This window comes from Leopardus geoffroyi, chromosome A3, assembly GCF_018350155.1.
Source record: "Leopardus geoffroyi isolate Oge1 chromosome A3, O.geoffroyi_Oge1_pat1.0, whole genome shotgun sequence".
NCBI classification, from domain to species: domain Eukaryota; kingdom Metazoa; phylum Chordata; class Mammalia; order Carnivora; family Felidae; genus Leopardus; species Leopardus geoffroyi.
The window spans coordinates 30,238,284-30,262,726 of record NC_059336.1 but is presented as its reverse complement, the minus strand read 5'-3'; the positions used below and the strand labels follow the sequence as shown (position 1 = coordinate 30,262,726).

At 38.9% G+C, this 24,443-nt stretch overlaps 1 protein-coding gene across 5 annotated transcripts in view; it reads right to left on the bottom strand.

Moving 5' to 3' along the window:
• ATRN (attractin) overlaps positions 1-24,443 on the bottom strand; it is a 160,533-nt gene that overhangs the window by 79,162 nt on the left and 56,928 nt on the right. For all 5 annotated transcript variants that reach the window (XM_045445175.1, XM_045445171.1, XM_045445172.1 and 2 more), the window contains exons 7-13: positions 17,629-17,719; positions 16,469-16,712; positions 15,536-15,719; positions 14,343-14,497; positions 11,640-11,724; positions 3,178-3,398; positions 622-743 (exon numbers count right to left, since the gene is read on the bottom strand). In XM_045445175.1, the coding sequence (XP_045301131.1) occupies positions 622-743; positions 3,178-3,398; positions 11,640-11,724; positions 14,343-14,497; positions 15,536-15,719; positions 16,469-16,712; positions 17,629-17,719 (1,102 nt within the window). The remainder of the gene's footprint in view (positions 1-621; positions 744-3,177; positions 3,399-11,639; positions 11,725-14,342; positions 14,498-15,535; positions 15,720-16,468; positions 16,713-17,628; positions 17,720-24,443) is intronic.

Genomic DNA, 24,443 nt, shown 5'->3' with positions numbered 1-24,443 from the left:
GACCCAGGAAGGAGGCAAGGTGCTCTATTTTAAACACCAATCTTCTACCTGCTCATTTGTGAAATGGCGGCGTTCAACCCACTGCTTTTCAAAAGCCTCCCAAACAATTTAAAACTTTCATATTTTATGAACTGCTTTGTGGAATAAACTGTCACAAACTATAGAAGCTGAGTCATTCTATTATTTTTTGCCCTAGAACCTAAAAAAGGAGATTCTGCAAAGTTGCCTGACTCACCTTCAGTCTCAAGTTCTAAAACTTGTTCCCAAAAGCTTGCACAGGTAGAGTGAGCTCACTCACACCAAACATCTAGCACTTAGCTACAGTCATGCCTCTAAGGAGTAGGGAGTACACAGAAGAATAGTCCTGCTCTCTTCTAAAACACTACACATCAACCCTTGTGGCCAGCAGGACCTTTGAAATTATGATGCACATAGCAGCCCTTCCTAAAAGAAAACCTAAGCAATATAATAAAATCCAAATCCACACCACAGGTTTTAAAAATAAGTCTGGGCCAGTATTTGTACCATACACACTATAGTCTTACACCTGACCCCCCCCCCCCCCCCCCACCGCCCGGGGACCCTTTCATCCTCTGAAATCCTTGAGAAACGGCCCCTGACCTGGCCTTCCGTGCAGCTGTGGTTCACAGGGACACAATGGTCATTGCACCAGTGGCAGTCGTTGGTGTTGGCTGTGCAGCTGTAACAATCAGTGTGCTGGTCGCATCTGTCATGGTCAAGAGCTACGAAAAGAAGAAAAATTCATCAACTGTGACAGCTCCTCCTCAGAAAAATCTGAGACTAAGGTTTTTAAAAAATGTTAACAAGGGATGGGAAGTAAAATAAGTAAAACTGGCAGGAAAATATACTGGTGTGCTCAGGTTAAAAGAATATTTAGAAATAAGTAAGAAGTTTAAAGAAACACTCTTCTGTAAGCCCCCTACTCCCATAGAAAGTACACAGAGGGGGAAAAACAAAGATATGTTCATTTCATTCAACGATAATGAGATATAATGGAAGCAGGTCAGGTTCTCTGAATACTTTTTTCCCCGAGAAAAAAAGCAGCTAGCAATAGAATGAACACCAAGAGCTGTCGAGGACCCAAACAAAGTAACGTCACAGACCAAACCACTCCTCCTGGCTGTAAATGCAAGGCTAATCTGGGCACAGGAAGCAGGCAGCACCACAGAAGCCCAAAGGAGGCACCAGGCTGAGATACATTCTGTACACATGTAGGTAAATCTAAGAGTGTTAAGTTTGAGATCTTCTGGGCTACTACAGACCTGCTGCATCTCCTGTGGACCCCTGACAGGCCAAGGTCAGCAACAAAAGAGAGCCCATACAACCATGCTGCTTCATCTGTTGATCCACTTGTGAACATGGCACATGATGGAACCCATAGACAAGACAAGGCAGGGCCCACCCCCACGAAGCATGCTCCTTGGGTTGCTGATGTCCTCCTCTGGTCATCGCCCCATGGACTGGGCCCACACAGAAAGAAGAGTGACCAGGGATATGACATCTGAGATAAGTTCACAGCAAAGGGATTCATACTGAACCATCTAAGGTAATTAAATATTATTTTCTATAATCATGTACATTTAATTTGAACTTTTAAAACCTGGATTAAAAAAAAAACCCAATTTCACAGATTTTATCCCTTTGAACCCTACCAGGTTCTGGTCCTCTCTGTTCTTCAGCACTCACTGGGAAGTTGCCTGGGTGTCCTTTTTGAGGATTTATACTCATCTTAATTTGAAGCATTCTAGGACAGTAAAAGCTGACTCTATCCACCATAACCCTCATGGTAACATGCTACACCAACTCTAACAGTTAAGAAATTCAGTCAACATTCTTTAAATTAATTGAAGTGAACAAATACTTTGCAGAGACATTTTTCTTACTTTTAAAGGTAGGATATTACCTCACTTTATTACAGATATTATCTCACTGTATTACACTGTGCTGTAAGCCAGAGCAAAACCATAAGAAGCTAAGTAGACAAGATGAAGAAAGCCTGGAAAACATTAAGGAGTGGTTCTAAAAGCTAGGACCACTGGTCATCCTCAGCAACTCTCTTGCCTTGCTATCATTGCTGTGCCCAACTAGAGAAGCTACAAAAGAGTACTCTGCAAAGAGAGCAACTCTGCCTCTATCCACTAGAACAATCTACTCCAACATAGCTTTTCTGGGTTGCCCCTCTTAATCTCATCCTTAACATCAGAACTGCATAATCCAATAGGGTAGCCACTAGCCTCATGTAATTTTTTTTTAATTTTTTAAAATGTTTATTTATTTCTGAGACAGAGAGAAACAGAGCATGAGTGGGGGAGGGGCAGAGAGAAAGGGAGACACGGAATCCAAAGCAGGCTCCAGGCTCTGAGCTGTCAGCACAGAGCCCGACACAGGGCTCGAACTCACAAACCACGAGTTCGTGACCTGGGCCAAAGTCGGACGGTTAACCTACTGAGCCACCCAGGCGCCCCTGTAATTTTTTAATTTAACTAAAGTTTAAAATTCAATTCTTTGGTCTCACCAGTCTCATTTCAAGTGTCTCATATAGCCACATGTGACTAGTAGCTCCCATACTGAGACAATGCACATGTAATATACTTTCATCATCACAAAAAGGTTCTCCTGGATTGCATTGCCTGAGACCAACTGCTAGGTTCAGGAGTTGGTATACAAAAATCTATGCAATACTAAAGTTTTGTCTCCATCACTCATGGCTTCTAGGAGCCATGTGGCATGATCCCATCTATCGTAAAAATGTTTAGAAATTGGGGCGCCTGGGTGGCTTGGTCGGTTAAGCGTCCGACTTCGGCTCAGGTCATGATCTCACGGTCCGTGAGTTTGAGACCCACGTCGGGCTCTGTGCTGACAGCTCAGAGCCTGGAGCCTGTTTCAGATTCTGTGTCTCCCTCTCTCTCTGCTCCTCCCCTGTTCATGTTCTGTCTCTCTCTGTCTCAAAAATGAATAAACGTTAAAAAAAAAAATTAAAAAAAAAATGTTTAGAAACCAATTTTTAATCACCCATAAGCCTTTGCTCCAGTTATTACCAAATAATTCTGGATAATAAAATGAAGATAAAAAATGAATATATCCTAAGTGCTTCCACGAATCAGACAAAGTGAGATTTCAAATTAATTAAATTTTAAGAAAAGGATAAAAACATACTTCCTTTGGAAAAACATTCTGATTTTAACTTTTCTTCTTGTGCTTCAGTTGCCAACTCCCAGGAGATGCACTGAGATGACCCTGTGTCCCACACACACCGGATGCCGGGTCCTGCCGCTAGACAAACAGCTTCACTCCGGTGTGCTTCACACTGTTCCGAGGTGAATACCAGGATGTCACTGAGGAGGAGACTATTGAAACCACCAAATACATACATGGTGCTACAGGGAGAAAAAAAAAAAGGAGAGGCATAGTTTACTGAAAGCTTCTATGAACAAATGCATGGAATGCTTCTTACAATCCTTAGACAAAATGTCCGCAAATGCCCATCAATTCGGGATGTGATGTGAATAAACAATGGTATATCCACACAATGAAACAGCAGTCGGTAGATGTAAAAAGAAATGAGCACGATTTCTACATACTGCTGTGGAGTGACCTTCAGGATATATTGCTATGTGAAAAAAAAGGAAATGCAGAGAAAAGTATATATTGTATGTTACCATTTATCTAGTGAGGGGAGGGGAAAAAGGAAATCAAACACACACAGACACATGCGCGCGCACACACACACACACACACACACACACACACACCGGTTTTCATTTTAAAAACAAGAACAACAAAGCTTTTCTTTGAAAAAATTTTTTAATGTTTATTTTTGAGAGACAGAGAGAAGTGCAAGTGGAGGAGGGGCAGAGAGAGAGAGGGAGACAGGATCTGAAGTGGGCTCTGGGCTGACAGCAGAGAACCTGATGTGGGGCTTGAACTCATGAACCATGAAACCATGACCTGAGTCAAAGTGGGACACTTAACCCACAGAGCCAGCCAGGCAGTCCAACAAAGCGTCTCTTTGACTTATCTTGTTAAAAGGGTAGAACCAACCTAGTTGCAATGAATATAACTGGTATTTAGATTGTGGTATCTAAAAACCATTCTCTCCCCTACCACTTAAAAAACAAAAACAAAACACAAAACCCTAGGACTCTTTAGAGGCAACCCCTAGTAAGTCAGGTTTAAAAATAAAAACAAGGGGAAAAAAAAAAAAAACTAGGCAGAAAAATCAGCAGTGGTGCACTGGGGGAGACAGACTACTGAATCAGTCTAGACAAGACACTAAACAAACAGCAACAACCCACAGTGGTGAAGGTGGGGGAATCAGAATCCACATCTGATATTACCTAAAATGTTTCCGTTTCAATAAAATGTTACAATATACGCAAAGAAACAAGAGTGTGAACCAAACAGAGGAAGCAAAACAGTCCATCAAAACGGTCTCTGGGATGGCCCACATGTTGGACTCAAGAGACAAAGGCTTCAAATCAGCTATTACAAATATATTCAAAGAAAACTGTCTGAAGAATTAAGTCAACATAGGATATCAGCAACTCAACAGGTCAAGAATACCCATAAAGAGATACAAATTATAAGGAACAATTAAAAGGAAGTTCTGGAGTTGAAAAGTACAGTAAGTGAAATGAAAAATTCACTAGAGGGACTCAGCTGACTTGACCTGGCAGAGGAAAGAAACAGTGAATTTAAACATACATCAATAGTACCATAAGGGACTCTTAAATACAGAGAACAAACTGAGGGTTGCTGGAGGGGAGGTGGATGGGGGGATGGGCTAAATGGGTGATGGCCATTAAGGAGGGCACTTGTTGGGATGAGCACTGGGTGTTATATGTAAGTGATGAACCACTAAATTCTATTCCTGAAATCATTATTATACTATATGTTAACTAATTTGGATTTAAATAAAATCCTAAAAATTAAAAAAAGATATATCAATAACGATTATATAATCTGAAGAAAAAAATTTTTTAAATCAAAGAAAATGAAAAGAGCATCAGAGACTTGTGGGAAACTATCAAGCATCATACATAAGCATAATGGGAGTCCCAGAAAGAAAAAAGAGAGAACAGAAAACACATTTAAAGAAATAATGGTTGAAAACTCCCCAGATTTGATGAAAATTATTAATCTATACATCCATAAAATTCAACAAACTCCAAGTAGGATAATCGCAAAAAGATCCATACTTACACACATTATAATTAAAAACTGCTGAGGGAAGGTGGGCAGGGAATGGGCTAAATGGGTGATGAGTATTAGGAGGGTGTTCGTTGTGTTGAGCCCTGGATGTTATATGTAAGTGATGAATCACTAAATTCTACTCCTGAAAACAAATTAACTAATTAATTAATTAATAAAAACTGCTAAAAAACCCAAACAAAGAGAAACTCTTGAAAGCAAAAAAGCAGGATAACTCATCACATACAAGAGAATCACACTAAGATTAATGGCTAAGACACAATGGAAGCCAGAAGGCAGAGGACTGAGATATTCAAAGTACAGAAAGTAAAAAGCGTCAAATAACATTTTTTTAACCAACAAAACTATCCTTCCACAATGAAACTGAAATAAAGACATCCCCAGATAAACAAAGACTAAGAAAATTCTTTTGCTGGCAGGACTGCCTTACTGAGAAAGAGTAAAGTAACAATAATAGTTGAAGACTTCAACATCTCACTCTTAATGAGAAAACAACTAGGCATAAAATCAACAAGGATACACAACACTTGAACAACATTATCAACCAATCTGACTTAACTGACAACTATGGAACACTCCACCCAAATAGAATAACACATATATTCTTTTCAAGGGCACATGGAACATTCTCCAGAATAGACCATATATGCTAGACCATAAAAAAAACTCAGTAAATATTTGCGTTTTTTCCCCCACTCCCTTCAATAAGTGTTTTAAGAAAAGAAATCTTCAAAATATGTTCTCTAATCCCCAAAATGGAATTAAATTAGAAATCAACAGGCAGAAAGTCTGTGAACTCTACAAACATCTGAAAAACAAACAACATATTCTGAATAATCTATGGGTCAAAGAAGAAATCACAAGGGAAATTAGAGAATATTTTTAACTAAATAAAAACAAAAATATGCCATTTTAAAAGTTTATGGGATGGGATTAAAGTAGTGCTTACAGACAAACTTACAGCTTTAAACACATACATTGGGGGAAAAAGGATCTAAAATCAATAACCTCAAGAAACTAGAAAAAGAAAAACAAACTAAACCCAAAGCAATCAGAAGGGAGAAAATGATATAGAAAAAAACAATAAAATATATACAAAAAAAACAGAGAAAAATAAATGAAATCAATAGTTTGTTCTTTAAAAAATCAACAAAATTGACAACGCTTTGGCTAGAATGACCAAGAACATAGACGGAAAATAAATTAACAAAATTAGGAATGAAGAAGAGACATCATTGTTGACCTTATAAAGATTACAAAGCATATAAAGAAATACTATGAACTTTTATGCAAACAAATTAGACAACTTAAATGCAACAAATTCCTAGTAAGACTTACTACTGAAAGTGACTCATTCTTCAAAAAATTAAAAAGTAGAGCTACAACATGATTCAGCAATTCAACTTCTGGGTATATACCCCAAAGAATGAAAGCTAGACTATCAACAATAGCCAAAGTGTGTAAAGAGCCCAAATGTCCATCGATGGATGAATGGATAAAGAAGATGTGGTATATACATACAATGGAGTATTACTCGGCAACCAAAAAGAATGAAATCTTGCCAGTTGCAACTACGTGGATGGAACTAGAGTGTATAATGCTAAGCGGAATTAGAGAAAGACAAATATCATATGACTTCACTCATATGAGGACTTTAAGATACAAAACAGATGAACATAAGGGAAGGAAAGGAAAAATCATGTAAGAACAGGGAGGGGGACAAAACATAAGAGACTCTTAAATATGGAGAACAAACAGAGGGTTACTGGAGGGGTTGTGGGACGGGGGGTGGGCTAAATGGGTAAGGGGCATTAAGGAATCTACTCCTGAAATCATTGTTGCACTATATGCTAACTTGGATGTAAATTTTAAAAAATAAATTAAAAAAAATAACTGAAAGCTACGACTCAAATACGTATTTGTACATCCATGTTTACAGCAGCATTATTTGCAACAGGCAAAGTTGGAAGCAAACCAAGTGTCTACTGATAAACAGAATGTGGAATATATGCACAAGGGAATATTTATTATTCAGTCTTAAAAAGGAAAGAAATTCTGACACATGTACAGCATGGATGAATGAACCCTGATGATATTCTGCTAAGTGAAATAAGCTAGCCACAACAATACAAACACTGTATGATTCCAACTAAAGGTACCCAAAGGAGTTAAATTCACAGAGACAGAAAGGAGAATGCTGGTTGCCAAAGACAGGGGGGCAGAGCAGAATGAGGAGTTACTGTTTAATGGGGAGACAGTTTCAATTGTGCATGATGAAAAAGTTCAGGAGATGAATGGCAGTGATGGTTACACACAATATGAACACACCTAGTGCCACTAAACCATACGCTTAAAACTGGTTAAGATGGTAAATCTTACGTTATGAAAATTTTATCACAATTAAAAAAAAAAAGCTAAAGAAACTGCTTAACAAAAAATAGGAAATCTGAATAGATAAACGTACCACAAGTAAAGAGACTGGATTACCAATTAAAAATCTTCCCACGAAGAAAAGCCCAGGCCCAGATGAATTCTACCAAGTCCCTGATGAATTCTACCAAACATCAAACATGTAAAGTAGTAATACCAATCCTTTATGAACTCTTCCAGAAAATAAAGGGGGAAAGAATACCTCTCAATTTATTCTGTCCAGTATTAATCAGACAAATATGTCATAAAAAAACATAAAACAATGGAGTAATATCCCTCATGAATAAAGACAGGGGACATTTTTGAACAAGGACGTTTGTGGGTGATGGATATGTTATCTTGATTGTGGTGATGATTTTACAAGTGTATACTTATGTCAAAATTTATCAAACTATAGACTTTTAGTATATTCAATTTGTTGTGTATATCAGCTCCTGTTGTTGATATATGTAACAGGCCATATATGCAGAATCACACCTATTCTGTGTGATTAACACAGAATAAAGCTGTTTAACAGGCCATATATGCAGAATCACACCTATTCAAAATAAAAGCAGTTGTGTAACAGCTCCAGGGAAAGTTCTTAAATGCTATCATGGAAGGCCAATGCCAGCAAATGATGCAGTCTGTATCACAAAGTATACTGGGCCATATCTGTCACATACATGGTATCTCTCTTGTGTGATGTGTGCTGGTACATCCTCAATCCTGCCATCCACTGTACCAGATCAGAACCTGAAGAAAGAGTTAGGTTGGGGACTGTATAGACAGGAGACACAGCACTACCCTTAAATATAACAATCTCCTGCAAAAATCTGAAGAACAGAAACAAGATCAATCAGCAGAAGACAGAAGACAGAAGATAGAAGTCGATTCCAGGCAATATTAAGGAGAACCCGCTAATAACTGGCATCTGCAGAAAAGGAAGGAGCTTCCTTCTTAGGTGAGTTTTCCATCCCTGGACATGTTTAAACGGGATGCCTGCATTAAGTGGAAGTTCCGAGCAGGTAACTTCCAGAACTCTTCCAACTCCAAGATCCTACAACGTGCCAGGAAGTTTAGAACTAACCCACAATGACGTGTCAAGTAATTTACTCTCACTTGCCTCAATTTCCTTCAAATTAACACAAGACTAGTTTACTAAAGCATAAAGATTTTGTGGCTCTCTTCTGTATTTGCCATATATTATATTTAAAAATTGACACATTTCAATTACCAAAAATGAGCCTCACATTTAATTTTTAATCTCATTATTGGATTAGTATCGCATTAAGCAGTCTGGATTCAACTAGTCAATCTGCTGCTTCAACCAAATAAGCTCCATCCCCCTCCTGGTGCAGCTGGTGTTTTCAGCAACTCTGAATCCATCTGGTCACACGTTGGCTATGGGAGGTACACAGAGCCCTTCAAAAAGGCCTGGAGCCGGAGAAAGGTGCAGCGGCATCTACGCAGCCTCGGTGCCTCAGAACCAGCTCTTCTTCCCACCTCCCTCACAAAACCCACGAAAACAACAACTTAAGTGAGGCACAGCTCACCCAACGCTGCTCATCAGTTAAGAAAAACCACCACTTGGAATACGGGATACGAAGAAATGATATGAATCCAAGTTTCTCTTTGAGTAAATTCTTTCTCTCACAAGATTAAACTAGCCGTGGCCTCTCTCGTCATCCGCTGCCCTCCCCCAACCCTGCCCCACAGGCACAGATTATTCACATACAGGCCCAAACATACCACTGGAACTACACAAAAATGAAAACCTTATTATAACCCAGGCAAGCCATTCCTAATTCTGATTTGTGGTTAAATTCTATCGTATGGTAAACTATCAACTTCTCTGAGTTTGTATAAAACCAAAGAATGTTTTAATAGAAGATCCATTTATCTGCTAGTTACCATCACTGTACTAACAGCTGTCACGATTTAGCAAATGCCTATTATGTGTCAAATCCTGTGCCAGGAGAACCAGGGGCACAAAGATGAATAAAGCAGAGGCCCAGACACCCGTAGGCAAGAAGACGACAAAATGGCCCTGCGGCTTTTCAGATGAAAGCATCAGGATGCATACACTAGAAAACTTCAGGTTTTCCTACACTGATAAAGTACAAGCTTACAATCTAAGATGACACTTCGAATTAGTAAAGTTGTCAGTCTATACCATCAAATGTTCTCATAGGAAAACCATATTTATCACTAAATTTCAGCTAAGTTATTACTTTAAAAAGATGTCACCTTTTCCCAATATCTAAGTGTCTGAATTCTGTCGATTCTTCCCTCACGACATCCCCAAGACATGTTGCTGGCTCATTTTTCCTAATCCCAGGTCTTCATCTCATCTTGCATCGTAACAACAGAAATTTTGAAAGTCAAGGAAATCCTAACATAATGTTGGCGTTATAGCATTTAAATAGTTCCAGGATTGATAAGGCTCAGAATTTTAGAAGGTAAAACAGACAACACTCATAACAGCTGAAACAAAATGGGAAAAGTTAAGAACATGATTAGGCTGTTTAGGAAATCAAAAATCTTTAAAGCACAAAGTAAGCAACAGGCAGAGTGGCCATTCTGGATCCTCCTTCTCCAGGGGCAGATTCACGAAGAATTCTGTTAGCTCGGGCCAGGCATTTTTGAGCGATGCAAGGAAATGGACTACAGACTTCAGATTATCCAAAGACTACAGATTGATCTATATGAAGTTTCGCAGTCTTCCCATCTCCATTCCTCTACCTCGCCCGCCACTGAAATCTCTCCTTACCACTCAGGTACAACTGTGAGAGACCTGACAACCCAAGTGGTGCAGACAACAGCGAATAGCAGAGGGCAGAAGACAGTAACTGAGCATAACTCGCGCTGTCCCATGAGACAGCACCAAACGTGCTGCATACCCCTGCATGCCAACAAAACCACACCAACAAACTTGGCATCACAAGGAATTCAAATCAACATCAGATATTTTATTTTATTTTTTTCCTCTTTAAAAAAGAAATTTTTTTTAATATAATTTATTGTCAGGTTAGTTAACTAACAGTGTATACAGTGTGCTCTTGGTTTTGGGGTTGATTCCCGTGATTCATCACTTACAACACCCAGTGCTCATCCCGACCAGTGTCCTCCTCAATGCCCATCACCCATTTTCCCCTCTCCCCCGCACCTCCCTCACCATCCACCCTCAGTTTCTTCCCTGTATTTAAGAGTCTCTTATGGTTTGCCTCCCTCTCTGTTTGAAACTATTTTTTCCACTTCCCTTCCCCCACAGTCTTCTGTTATGTTTCTCAAGTTCCACATATGAGTGAAAATATATGATATCTGTCTTTCTCTGCCTGACTTATTTCACTTAGCATAATACCCTCCAGTTCCATCCACGTTGTTGCAAATGGCAGGACTGCATCCTTTCTCATTGCCAAGCAGTATTCCTTTGTATATATAAACCACATCTTCTTTATCCATTTGTCAGTTGATGGACATTGGGGATCTTTCCATAATTTGGCTATTGCTGATAGCGCTGCTATAAACATTGGGGTGCATGTGCCCCTATGAATCAGCACTCCTGTATCCCTTGGATAAATTCCTAGTAGTGCTATTGCTGGGTCGTAGGGTAGGTCTATTTTTAATTTTTCGAGGAACCTCCATACTGTTTTCCAGAGCAGCTGCACCAGTTTGCATTCCCACCAACAGTGCAAGAAGGTTCCCGTTTCTCCACATGCTCGCCAGCATCTGTTGTCTCCTGAGTTGTTCATTTCAGCCACTCTGACCAGTGTGAGGTGGTACCTCAATATGGTTTTGATTTGAATTTCCCCACACCAGATATTTTAAATATAAATCAGGAAATCCGTATGTACAAAATTCCGTGAAAAACTAATGGACTGAGGGAATCCTGCAAATAATACGTAAGTCCAACTCCACTACCTCATGTGTAACCTCACTTTCATTTTAAACACAAGAGAAAAGGAGCAAATGCTTCTTCTTCTCCAATTAATTACCTGTTGTGTAAGACTGCGGAGTGGCCAAATCTGTTGACGTCATGATGAAGATCAGGTCTGGGAAGCACTGACCAGCGGTCACAAGCTAGGAGCAAGAAAAACGCATTTCAGAAGGAATTGCTATTCATAATCAGTTAGGAACTGGCATCTTTTTTGGGAAGAAGACCGCAACAAGCACAACTCATAAAACGTATCTCTCAGTTTTTCTTAATCACACCATTATTTCGGAGGTAAAATACAGCAGCAGCAGAACAACAGGGCATGGGAGGCAGGACAATATGGCAATTCTAATTCAAGAGTGCATGTAACATCCTTGACACTCACATCACTCACTCTGCCGCCTATCACTTTTACCCACTAGAGTGTTTCTTAATGTGACATTTTTCAAAACTTATGTAAGTAAAATATGTGGGTTCCATAATTATTTTCCAGTTCAAACTTCACCTAGTTTTTTAAAAAGTCCTTTTCTAGGTTCCCTAGACCTACCAATTTTTCTGTTTTGTTGCATGTCAGCAACTTCCCTTCTGTACCTTAATCCAACTGGTGCTGCAGAACGCTGCCAACCTTACTCACACTCCCTCTCAGAGACACTCAGACATTCATACTCACTAAGCAAAGGTTCTTCCACTTGATCCAGACCTTTATTCAACTCTGACAATAAGAGCTTTCACTTCCTTCTCTCCAGCCTAGACTCTGTGGTCTTCTTCACACAGAGAACAGAGGCCACCAACTCTCATAGCTTCCTGCCCACCCACCTTGCTTCCCTCCCTAAAACCACAGGATGGCGGGAACTGCTTTCTCTTGTTCCACCTGGCTTTCACCACAGCATTTAAATGTGCCCAAGGAGGCACTCAATTTATGTAAGCCTTTTCTTCCCTTCACAGAGAAGTGGGTTGGGTTTTTTTCTCTTTTCTTTTTTCACTAAAACACTTAACATTCACGGTGTACATCTGACCTTACATCGCTGCTATCTGGATTACTCCTCCTCCCTGACTATAGGCTAACAAAGGACATCTTTGTTGTCAAATCCAACAGGACCTAGAGTCCTTGTTTTACTTAATTCCTCTGCAGCCATTGTTAACCCCTCCCTCACAGGTCACCAATCTTGCCTCACTTTCCTCCTGCTTCTCTGACATGTTTTCACAGTCTCCACTCTCCTTCAAACTTCTTTATCCATCCATCCTCTGGCTGTCTGCTCATCCCTGATGACACATGCTTCCTAGAGGCTTGCCCCTGCCTAAGGCTTCCCACTGACCTCTGTATGGCTCAGTCCCACAGTCATCTCCAGATGAACATGCACCTAAACCCAGTTATTCCCTTCCTCCCGACCCAGTCCCTCTCCTTCTACTTCCAGCCTTGGTAAAAAGCACCTTCTACCATGGGCACACCAGATACCCAGCAATAGGGTACAAGTGCTGCCTAACTTCACCTAGCTGACTTCCTGGGGACCCAGCCTGGATGGACCATCCTCAAGAATTTGGACCTGACCTCAAGGTCCAAAGAATTTGGATCTGACCTCAAGAATTTCCCTGACCATAATCCTTACTCTCTTGAGTTAAAGAATGCCCAAAGATGCTTTCATGTATTCTTCTAAGAGCAAGCAACACCCTGAATTGCAATTATATCGTCTGTTCTCTGCCTCCCCTACTATGAGTCCCAGCACTGTAATTTACTCATCTTACAATCTCCGAGCTTAGTGGCTGGCACATATATGTCTGTTAAAAAAGAACATCTGATGATACAAGAGAACTTCTGGTATTTGTTTTGCATGAACACATACTGCCCTCTTCTGGTCAAGTATATTACCACACCAAAATTTTTTATAAAGTTCCATGTCAAAAAGTATTACATCAAGAATGTGTAAAACCAATTTTTAGGGAATGAGATAAAGCTATTGGTTAAACCAACTTAACACAATGCTGGTGGTAACAACTACGTAACACTATTAAATAAGTCATTCATTTGTAACACACAGGCTGCTCACCCCAACCCATCCTCAAAAATTAACATTCAACCAATTGATGGGAGTGACTCCACTTAATAGAACTCAATATAGAAAAATATCAAAAATTTAAATAAAAATATAAACAAGAACTTAATATAGAAGTAATACTTTTTAATAGATGTGCAATATTTGTCATATGAATATAAAAAATACCATTTGGGGGGTGGCTGGGTGGCTCAGTCAGTTAAGCATCCAGCTTTGGTTCTGGTCATGATCTTGCACTTGTGAGCGTGAGCCCCATGTGGGGCTCGCTTTAGATCCTCTGTCCCCCTCTCTCTCTGCTCCCCACACCCACCTCTCATGTGTTCTCTCTCTCAAAAATAAATAAATGTTTTAAAAAATTTTTAGAATAAACCATTTGTACCTCTTTCAAATGGCCTGACCATTTTCAACTCCCAATATTTTCAGTTTCTTCTAAAATGTTGTTATGTATAGGGCGCCTGGGTGGCTCAGTCAGTTGAGCATCCGACTTCCGCTCAGGTCATGATCTTGTGGTTCATGGGTCAAAGCCCCACATTGGTGTCTGCACTAACAGGTGAAACCTGGCTCAGATTCTCTGTCTCCCTCTCTCTCTCTTCCCTTCCCCCACTCATGCTCTCTCTCTCAAAAATAAACATACAGACATACATACACAAATAAAATGCTGCTTATAGACAAAAGAAGATTCTTCAAAACTAAAATGGCTTTGGGAAACTTACCAATGTCGTAAGCCATGAAATCTGAAGAGAAGCATTTGGCGCCATGGCTCATGGATGTGTCATTGTGTGTGTTTCCTCCAAACACCAGCATGGTTCCACTCACTATCACAGCTGTGTGCAAGTAACGGAAAAATCGGCTGTCCTTAAGAATGGTCCTTTTGAGTTTATTTAAAAATAATAAATACAAGGTTAGTTTTTCAGGATATTTATCATCTATTTGCTAATGCAAACACAACCAATTTCTTAACTTTAGAACCAAATGTGCAAATACTTCTAGATTTTTCCCTATATATAAGTAACTTTCTCAACAATAAATAAATATGTAAAACCTTAAAGGTCTATGAGAATTTTGACAAAGCACATTAAGAGTCTTAAAAATGATCATAACTTATGACCTTATAATTCCAGTTTCTGGGTAGAAATCACATAAAATACAGACAAAAGCTTATGTATAATGCCTTATTAATAAGACAAAAACTAGACACCAAAACTTCCAACTGTTCAAGCTCAGTACACCCACACGACAGAGTATTTACACAGCCACTAAAATGACAGACATTTTAATGACTGACAGAATGTAAACTGGTATCCATAGCATGGTCTCAAATATGTAAGGAAATACAAAAAGAAGAGAAACCATGCTTTATATAATCACATTATTTCATCATTCAAATCTGCTTTACATTTATTAAAATTAGCATACTTTATATAGTTCAATTTATAGGAGAGGGAGTACTGCTCTAATTTAGGTCCTGAGACCACCTCTGTTTGATGATTTCATGCAATGACGCCAGTAACTAACCCCAATGATGACACTTTGGTCATCAAGAAAAGGTTAAAAAATGGATAGATTCTACTTAATTACAACAATGTGCATAAGCTCAGCTTTGTAGAACAATTGACTCCTCAGGATTCTGAAGAGCTAAAATTTTACAGTGGTACTGAGTGTATGAAAATTGAAAAACCAGTCAAAAAATACTAAGCATCTTCTAATCAATCTACTACAAAATTATAGAACAATGCAACAAAATAAACTAGCTACACTATTACCTTCTGCTTCTTTCCCGACTTTCCTATCTACAGTGCTGAAGAGAATTATCTGCTAGGCCTGAAAACAAAAATATAACACAATATCTTCCGGACAATTGCCAGAATTCACACCTTAGAGTAAAAGCTCAAGAAAAAGCACCCACCACATCTGGGTGTCCACATCGTATCTGTAGAGATCATCTGCGAGCCGGTATTTATTGGCGCTGAAAGCCTTGTAGCCGCCATGTACGTACAGGGCCCTGGTCCTGTAGTCATAGACACTGCTGTGGCCATAGCCCCCTTGGACAAGGGCACCCTGGGTATGTAATATACTCCATGTGTTCTTAGCTGGAAGGGGAAAACAGTTAAAGGCAAATGTTGCAGGCTCCTCCTCCCCTAATACTTTAAATGACCAATTAGTTTACAATGAGAGATTTCAGGAGACTTGATACATATAAATTTCTTTTACCTTTTAATTTTTAAAGGAAAGCCATCTAAAACTTATAACAAAACCAGGTGGCCAAACATCAACCTGTTAAATGATCTGATGGTCTAATATAGCATGCAGGAAAATAATTACATTAAATTTAAAAGACTCAGATTCCCCTCAGTTGAACACTTAATACCCCGTGACCTTCAGTGACCAATACCCAGATGTACTTTATGGGCCTACTTTCTCAAACTATCAATTATGGGCAGTACTCCTGCACCAAAACGGCAGATATAATAAAATTTAACCAATGGAAAGATTACACATTAAGGGGAAATCACAGTCCATTAACCCAATCTCTAAAGGGTGGTCTAATTTTTTTTTTTTTTTTTTTTTGTCAGAATACTTGTAGTTCCAAATCACTTTTACTTATTTACTTTATTTCCAACACCTAAAGCATTTAGTGCCATCTTTGGCTCCTCGCCAAACTGACAGTAACAAATATACACTACTTAGCGCAGCAAGGATCTGAATTTCAATAGTAATATAGCAACATTCACTGCATTTCAAGATAAAGTACCGGGTCAAAGTTAGGTGGACTCTTGTTGAACAGTCAAAACAATACAGATAAAGGTTTTAAAAGAATCACTAGAAAAAGTACACCTACCCAAGTCATATTCCTGTACATTGCTTATATATCCATAGAGAGGGCAATGACCAAAGATGACCAGCATGACCACTCGGCCAGTTTTCAATGTGACAATGTGTGCTGAGTGCCCGACCACTGCATACTGCTCTTTGGCTTTAGGGGTCAACAACACCCATGATTCGTTATGAATATGGAACACTCTCAACTCATTGGTCACATTCCCTGTCGAATCAATTTTTCCTCCGTACATGTAAATTTTATCCTAGGGGAAAAAATGTAAACAAAATTCTAAAACACATCAAAAGGATCAAATCTGAGAAGGAAAAGGAGAAGTTCAAAACCTCAATATTATTCTTAGCTTAAAAAGTGCTAGTGAAATACACCTTTCAGTGACTTATTAAGAAAAGATCGGAGAAAGGAACAAGATAAAATGAAAGAAATCATATTCTGTAACCCACTGTTCTTGGACTTCCTCATACAAGATCTCTAACGGTATAAAATGTGTTGGGAAGATAAAGTTGAAAAGTTCCCTTATCCTACCATAAACCACAAAAACAAGGAAATGAAAGTGATTATTCAGTTATATTGCAAGGTGGCTATTCTTGGCTAAACTTGCTAATGAACATAAAAGCTAATTTATACAGTATAAATTTCTCACCATTTAGTACTATAATCATAATACCCCAGTATAATTTGAGTCCATTAAAATCTCTCAGGTTAAATTGGTTTCAACTTTAATTTCCACTTACAACCTAGCCAATTAAATAGCTCCCCATATCCCACGAATAGTAAGTTTTCCCCCAACTAAAAACCAACACTGACGTCAAAATTATAGAGACAGAGAGTAGAATGGTGGTTGCCAGGGGCTGGGGGTGGGGGGTGGGGGTGGGATGGGAAGTTACTATTTAGTAGGCATAGAGTTGCAGTTTTACAAGATGAAAAGAGTTACAGAGATGGATGGTGGTGATAGTTGCACATTAGGCATGTATTTTATACCATTGAACTGTACACTTAAAAATGGTTAAGATGGTAAATTTCATGTTATGTGTATTTTACCACAATAAAAAAGATCAGAGACAAAAACCCAACATTACATAGCTTTTCAATCACATAATACAATAAAAAGTAAGTGTGGAAGACTTGAGTTTCTAGCTTAGTACAGAGTGGAGACATTTTACCTTGTATAATGCTAAAGAATGGCCATATCTAACAACCACATTGTTCACAGAACGGTTCAGGGCAAGCCACTCCCTAGAAGCAAGGTCATACCTACAAAACAAACATCATATTTTCACCCAAATGACAAAACAGAGTATCTTATACTTTTTTATTTGTGATATAATACAGTTTGGAGACGCTAATTAAATGTGCCATGCATACAAGAAGGCACCTCTACAAACAAACAAACCTAACATCTGGGTCCATGGGGGCATATCAGAGCTTGGGAAGCAAGGCTGGGCTGCACAGCCCTAAGACGAGGAAAAAAATCTACTGGAAGTTTCTAATGCTTCCTGAAAACCTCTCTACACGCAGTCTAAATTACTTGCAAGTTGCATTATACTCAAGGGACATTTACTGCCATAACTTCTCTTTCATTTAATCATGTGAAATTGAAAACAGGTATTGAAAAAGGAATGGTAATTAAGTAAAAGAAAACTCCCGACTTTTCCTTTACTTTATCTAATTGATTTTTTTAAAGTCGTATTTTCAAGGAAGCTGGATTATCATTTAACATTTCAATTACACTTATGGATTCATTTAAAGACTTTTAAAATACAAACACTAAGTAAACATCATTCCAGACATTTTTGATGCATATATATAGAAAAATACACTGACAATATATATTTATACAAAGGGGATCATGCTACAGTTGATACTTTAAATAGTGTCAATTTATATATAATTTAATAGAAAAAAGAAGTCAAAAAGAAACTAATGCTATTGTTCTACTTTAAATAAATGTTTATTTTCTATGTTTCCCTGAATAATCCAAGTTTTTTTTATTATGAAAAGTTATTATGTAAACAAGAAAAAAGAAGAAAGTTTTATCAACAAAGTAGCAAAAAAAGGAAACAAATAAATGTCCACCAATAGAAAAAGGATTATGTCCATATAATAAAATTATACAGTGAAAAATAAATACACTCAAACAACACATTCTAAACATAAATGTCAAAACAATCCTAAGCTAAAAAATCAAACTACAGAATACTGTTTCTATAATGACTAAAAATAGAAAACTTATTAATCATAATATATGTTCATATCTATCAAAAGTATAAAGACGTGTATGTGAACAAATGATACAACATCAGGATACTGATTATCTCTGAGATGGGGTGGAACATGTGGGGATCTTTAATTATATTAGGAATGCCTTATTTCCTAACCTAGGTGGTGTATGCATTAGTATTCATTATTCTTTTCTAAACCTTTCCTTTTGTCTTATTTTATACATGATCTAAAACAAAATGGGGACATTTACTGAATAATATATTAATACCAGTTATTACTTTATGTGTTTTTTAAATATTCCACATTTTTAAAAATACATGAAAAATTATTTAGAGGTTGCATTCACTTTAGTTTTTAAGTTACATACAAAATTAGGTTAATTTTGGATAGAATCCATTAACTTCCTGCTTTGAAAGTTGAAAACCTTAGCACTCACATTTCCTCCCATTTTTTCTCCCAATTTTTGTTATGTAATTTTTACACTGTCCCAGTTTGTAACAGTCACACTCCATTCTATAACTGTGATACCATAGTTCTTTAGCACTGGATCTGTATTTTAGCTGAAGCAATCTCCTCACCGTCCTCTCACCACAACTTCTCCTTGAGTCTTTAATTCCTAATTTTGCTGCTGAGTGGTTTTTTTTTCTAGTGGAGCTCATATGTGCTCCTTTCCCTAAATTCTCTCATGTTTAAGAATACCTGCTTGGGGGACAGCTGGGCGGCTCAGTCAAGGTTGGGTGTCCAACTTTGCTTCAGGTCATGATCACACTGTTCATGGGTTTGAGCCCCATATTGGGCTCTGTGCTGACAGCTCAGAGCCTGAAGCCTGCTTCCGATTCTGTGTCTCATTCTCTCTGCCCCTCCCCTGCTCACACTCTGTCTCTCTCTCAAAAATAAATAAAACATAAAAGAAAAAAAAAAAAAAAAAGAATACCTGCTTGCTAGCTTTACAGCTGAATGACATCTTGGCTGGGTATAATATCTTGGGCCATCCTTTCTTGCCTTTAGAACTTTGCAGATGCTGCTCCCTTGAAAAATACTGCAGTGAATGTTGCTATGGAGAAGCCTAAGGCTAGTCTGATTTTTCCCCCTTTCATGTGGCTTGCTCTCCTGTTTGGAAGCCTCATTCTCATTCTCTCTCCTTCTCCCTCTCTCTCCTCCTTTCTCTCTATATTCTTTTTTAAAGTCACACTATTATATTTTACTTAGGTAGAAATAACTAAAATCCATCCAGGGTAATGTCTTTACAAAATGGACTGCATACCACTATAATACTCTTATGGAGTTCTGGTTGTGAGAGGTCTTTCCTCAGGACTGGCATGGCTTCTAAAAATACTAATATACCTAATGTTCTGTCTGTAAGCTTGAAAGAGGAAAGAAACAGAGAGTGCCCAAACCCCTAGATGATTTAATCTACTTCTCTTTCAAATGACACAGAGGGTGCTCAATCTGTATCTTATGCATTTTGTTCCTCATAGTCAATGAGTCAGCTCAAGAGCCTCTCAGAGACACTAAGGTACTGGCAGGTCCCAATAACCTGGCACAGATGAACAAGCCAAAGTTCTTACATAACAGGCTGTGACTCTTTTCACAACCCAGAAAAGCAAACGCAAGGCAAGAACAATATTGATGCAATAAAACATAAGAAATTTAAGCACTAAATAAATTCTGGGAGCTCAGTTCAAGATAACAGAATATTGAACAACTAGTTCTAAGACCTGGACACACAGATAAGCAAAGACAAACTTCAGGAATTCAGAAGCAGGTGTCTTTCAGAACTGCAGCCATCTCTCTCACAAACCTCTCCTTGATGGCTGCTATCACAATGACAATCACAGCACAGGACATAGGCTCCACCACCCACAGGGTCCTGGTATTCCAATCACAGTGTCTGACCATCCGAAGACCATGGCAAAGGCTCTGTGGAGGCTGAACATGAGCCCAGCCAGAGGAGGCACAGAACTACCTGAGAGGCTTTCCATCCAATAATTTGTCCTTTATCCTAAAAGTTCAATAACTTGATCAAATCAGGTCTTGTTGAACAGCTATACAATTTTCCTGAAACCTCTTGTTCTATTTCAATCCGTTTGTCCTATTTGTTAGGTTCTTTTCTTCAGCGACAGCAATTATCTTTATATTGGATCTCCTGTCTTCCATGTGTCTTTGCTTTTCTAATTATTTCAACCTGTATTCGCTGGAATGTCTATAAAGCTGTCAGTAATTCAATTTTCTTTCTAGTTTTTGCTGTATATAATTTATTTACATTTCCTTAAATGTGTAATCTCCCATTTCATCTCATTGTTGTTATTTTCCTGTCTCTCAGTTTGTTTTTCTGAATTCAAATCCTCATTAAGTTGACATGCAGCATGCAGCAGCTGGAAGGAATCTCCTTATTTTTCCTCTATGATAGTTGACAGCATTTACAAGCTGTTTTCTTCCTCTTTATTTTTCCATCATAGAATATGATGTGTTAGCTACAATATCATTTCTTTCATCTTGCTGGTGATTAGACATTGCCCTCCAGACATTTATAAAGTGTGGGTGATTTCTTCTTTTTCTGGAATATCTAAGACAAATTATCCTTCCATCCTAGCTTTATTGTGAGAGCTGGTATTTCATCTTCTATCCACTTTTCTGAAGTCTGAGGACATGCTGGGGCTCAGATGGAGGAGTATGCAGTCTATTAGAATAAATTACCCAGACTCTGCTCTCCTCTGAGATTTTAAGTGTCCTACCCCAGTGGTCAATGCATATCCCAAATTAAAAGAAGCCTTGACTTCTGGACAGAGAGAGTCAGCCATTCAATTGATTTTCCCTCTTTTCACCCAATCCTCCTCAGCAACAATTTCTAATTTCTCTGACTCTTTAATTAAGAGGGTGAAACAACAATGATACTCATTCAGTTTGCTTCTTTCAGATTTGGGACTGTGAGAACTCTCAGAATCTCACCCACATGGTTTCTAAGGGGCAGAACAGGGGGTCAGTCTTACTGTTTCTGTGAATCTGTTTTAAAGTTTCCTGGGGGCACCTGGGTGGCTCAGTCCATTAAGCATCTGGCTCAGGTCATGATTTCACAGTTGCACAAGTTCGAGCCCCACAATGGGCTCTATGCTGATGGTGCAGAGCCTGCTTGGAATTCTCCCTCCCTTGCTTGTGCTGTCTCTGTCTCTCTCAAAATAAATACACTTAAAAAAAAAAAAAAAAGGAGTTTACTGGATTAGGTATTTGGTTATCTGCTACTCAATATCCTACTTTAAAAAAATTTTTTTTTAATTTTTAATGTTTATTCATTTTTGAGAGAGAGACAGAGTGTGAGCAGGGAGGGGCAGAGAGAGAAGGAGGCACAGATTTGGAAGCAGGCTCCAGGCTCTGAGCTGTCAGCAGAGACTGATGTGGGGCTCAAACTCACAAACCACAATATCATGACCTGAGCCGATGTCCAACGCTTAATCAATTGAACTACCCAGAAGCCCCACGCAAATAATGTTTTTAAACTCTTCTTTGCTTAAGGGAAGAAAATTCAGTGATAAAATTTCAATTGGAAATCTTAACCCTGGAGACAAAGACCATTTGTTTCCCAAGACGACTCCTAGGTGATATAAAATGGGCATTGCTTTTTAACGCAAGTTAGAAGTTTTGGGTTAACAGGGTTGTGGGAAAAATAGACAGTAAGTTCAATTGCTGAAATATGGTTATGTAAGAGTATAAATGATGATTAAGTTTATAATGTAAGTTCCAGAAACACTTCTTCTAAAAGGAGTCACTATGTTTACCTTTCATGAGTTAGTAAAATTGTATTTGAAACTGTATTAATATTTACATGAAATACATAAAGCTATAAAAATCATGTTCTGATCAAGTACAAGAAGAAAAAATGTTACAATCTAAAAAACAAACGTGGCATATGAGGTACACCAGTCAAATAAAAGCAAGAGGTGACATTAATATTTCTAGGAACAGATATTTGTGAAGGAAGCAAAGAATTCATTTACTCTCGCACTCACCTGGTAAATACTTATTTAAGCTCATTCTACGAGCGAAGCCCTGAGCTGAGTGAGCAAACAAGGTCTCTAACCATGGAGAATGTATAATAGAAAAGGCAAAATCTGAGAAGCACAAGGGGCACACGTAGCATTAAAAATGATGAACACTGCTCTAAAAGAAATGACAATTCTGAAAAAGAACAGGGAGAGCCTGTCTGAACTGGATGATCATCAGGGAAGATCTCTTGTGGGACAGTTAACTGAGATCTAAAGGGTGAGAAGAAAACAGCCCTGGGGTACAACAGCAAGAAGAATCTGGATTGAGGGAGGGGTGAGCACACAGAGAGTTTTAGGCAAACAAAGAAGGCTGGGGAGGTGGGAAAGGAACAAGTTGAGTCTGGGAAGGTAAGCAGTGGTCAGATCAGGTAGGCCCATTATGTCCAATGGGAAAAGCCACTGATAGGTTTTAAGAAGGTAGTAAATTATATGATCTACACTATATTAAAAAAATCATAACAGTTGGTATTTAAAAAGTGAATTAAGAGGAATGCATGGAAACAGACGTGCTAGGAATCTACTGCTAAAGCTTAGGTGAGAGATAGTGGCAGGCTGGGCACAGAGAGGAAAGAGTGAATATAACATGTATTTAGTGGGCTCCATAGGAGATTAGGATATGAGGAGGTGAAGGAGAGGAAGTATCAAAGTCATTCCCAGATTTTTTGCTTTGAGAGTCGATAATGCCAAATACAGGGGTAAAAATCACATCAATGGTAGAATACTTGACTCTCATAGTATCTAGTATCATAGCAGAAGAGACAATCACTTTCAGACCTTTAATTTTACCTTACTTCTCAGGGCAGTGGCACTAGAAACAGTGAAAAACAGAGTGGGGATAGATTTTAAAAGTAGAGCTAACAAGGGGCGCCGGGGTGGCTCATTCGGTTGAGTGTCCAACTTCAGCTTGGGTCATGGTCTCGCAGTTCATGAGTTGGCGCCCCGCGTCGGGCTCTGTGCTAACAAACAGCTCAGAGCCTAGAGCCTGCTTCAGAATCTGTATCTCTCTCCCCCTCCCCTGCTCATGCTCTGCCTCTGTCTCTCAAAAATAAATAAATGTTAAAAAAACAAAAATAAATAAAAGTAGAGCTAACAATGTCTGCTGACATATGGTAGCAGACAGACACTGGGACGGTGGTCTTCATGATCTTGTCTTCTTGGTATTCATGCCCATGTATAATACCTTACCTTCCCCTCCAGTGTGGACAGGATCTATGACTTGCTTCTAACCAACAGAACGTGGCAAAGATGGTGACATGTCATTTCCATGACATCCGTCCTACCAGCAGACTCAGTCTAGAGAGTCTCCTTGTGACCTAACGAAGCAAGCAGCCACACTAGGGAAGTCAAAGTGATAAGAAACTGCGGGCAGCCTCTAGGAGTTGACAGCAGACTCTACTTGACAGTCGGCAAGAAGCTGAGGCTATAACCACAAGGAAGTGGATTCTGCCAACAGCCCTAGTGAGCTTGGAAGTGGACTTTCCCCCCAGCAGAACCTCTAAATGAGAACAAAGGCCAGGTGACACTATGATTGCGGAGCACCCAGTTAAGCCACGCCCAGACTCTCGACCAGCAGAAACTATGAGGTAATAAATGGGTGCTGTTTTAAGCTGCTCAATTTGTAGTCGTTTGTCGTGCAGCAATAGATAACTAATATACATACTGACATGGGACGTGAAAAAACAAGAAGTCAAGGAAGGCTTCCAAAATTTGGGGGT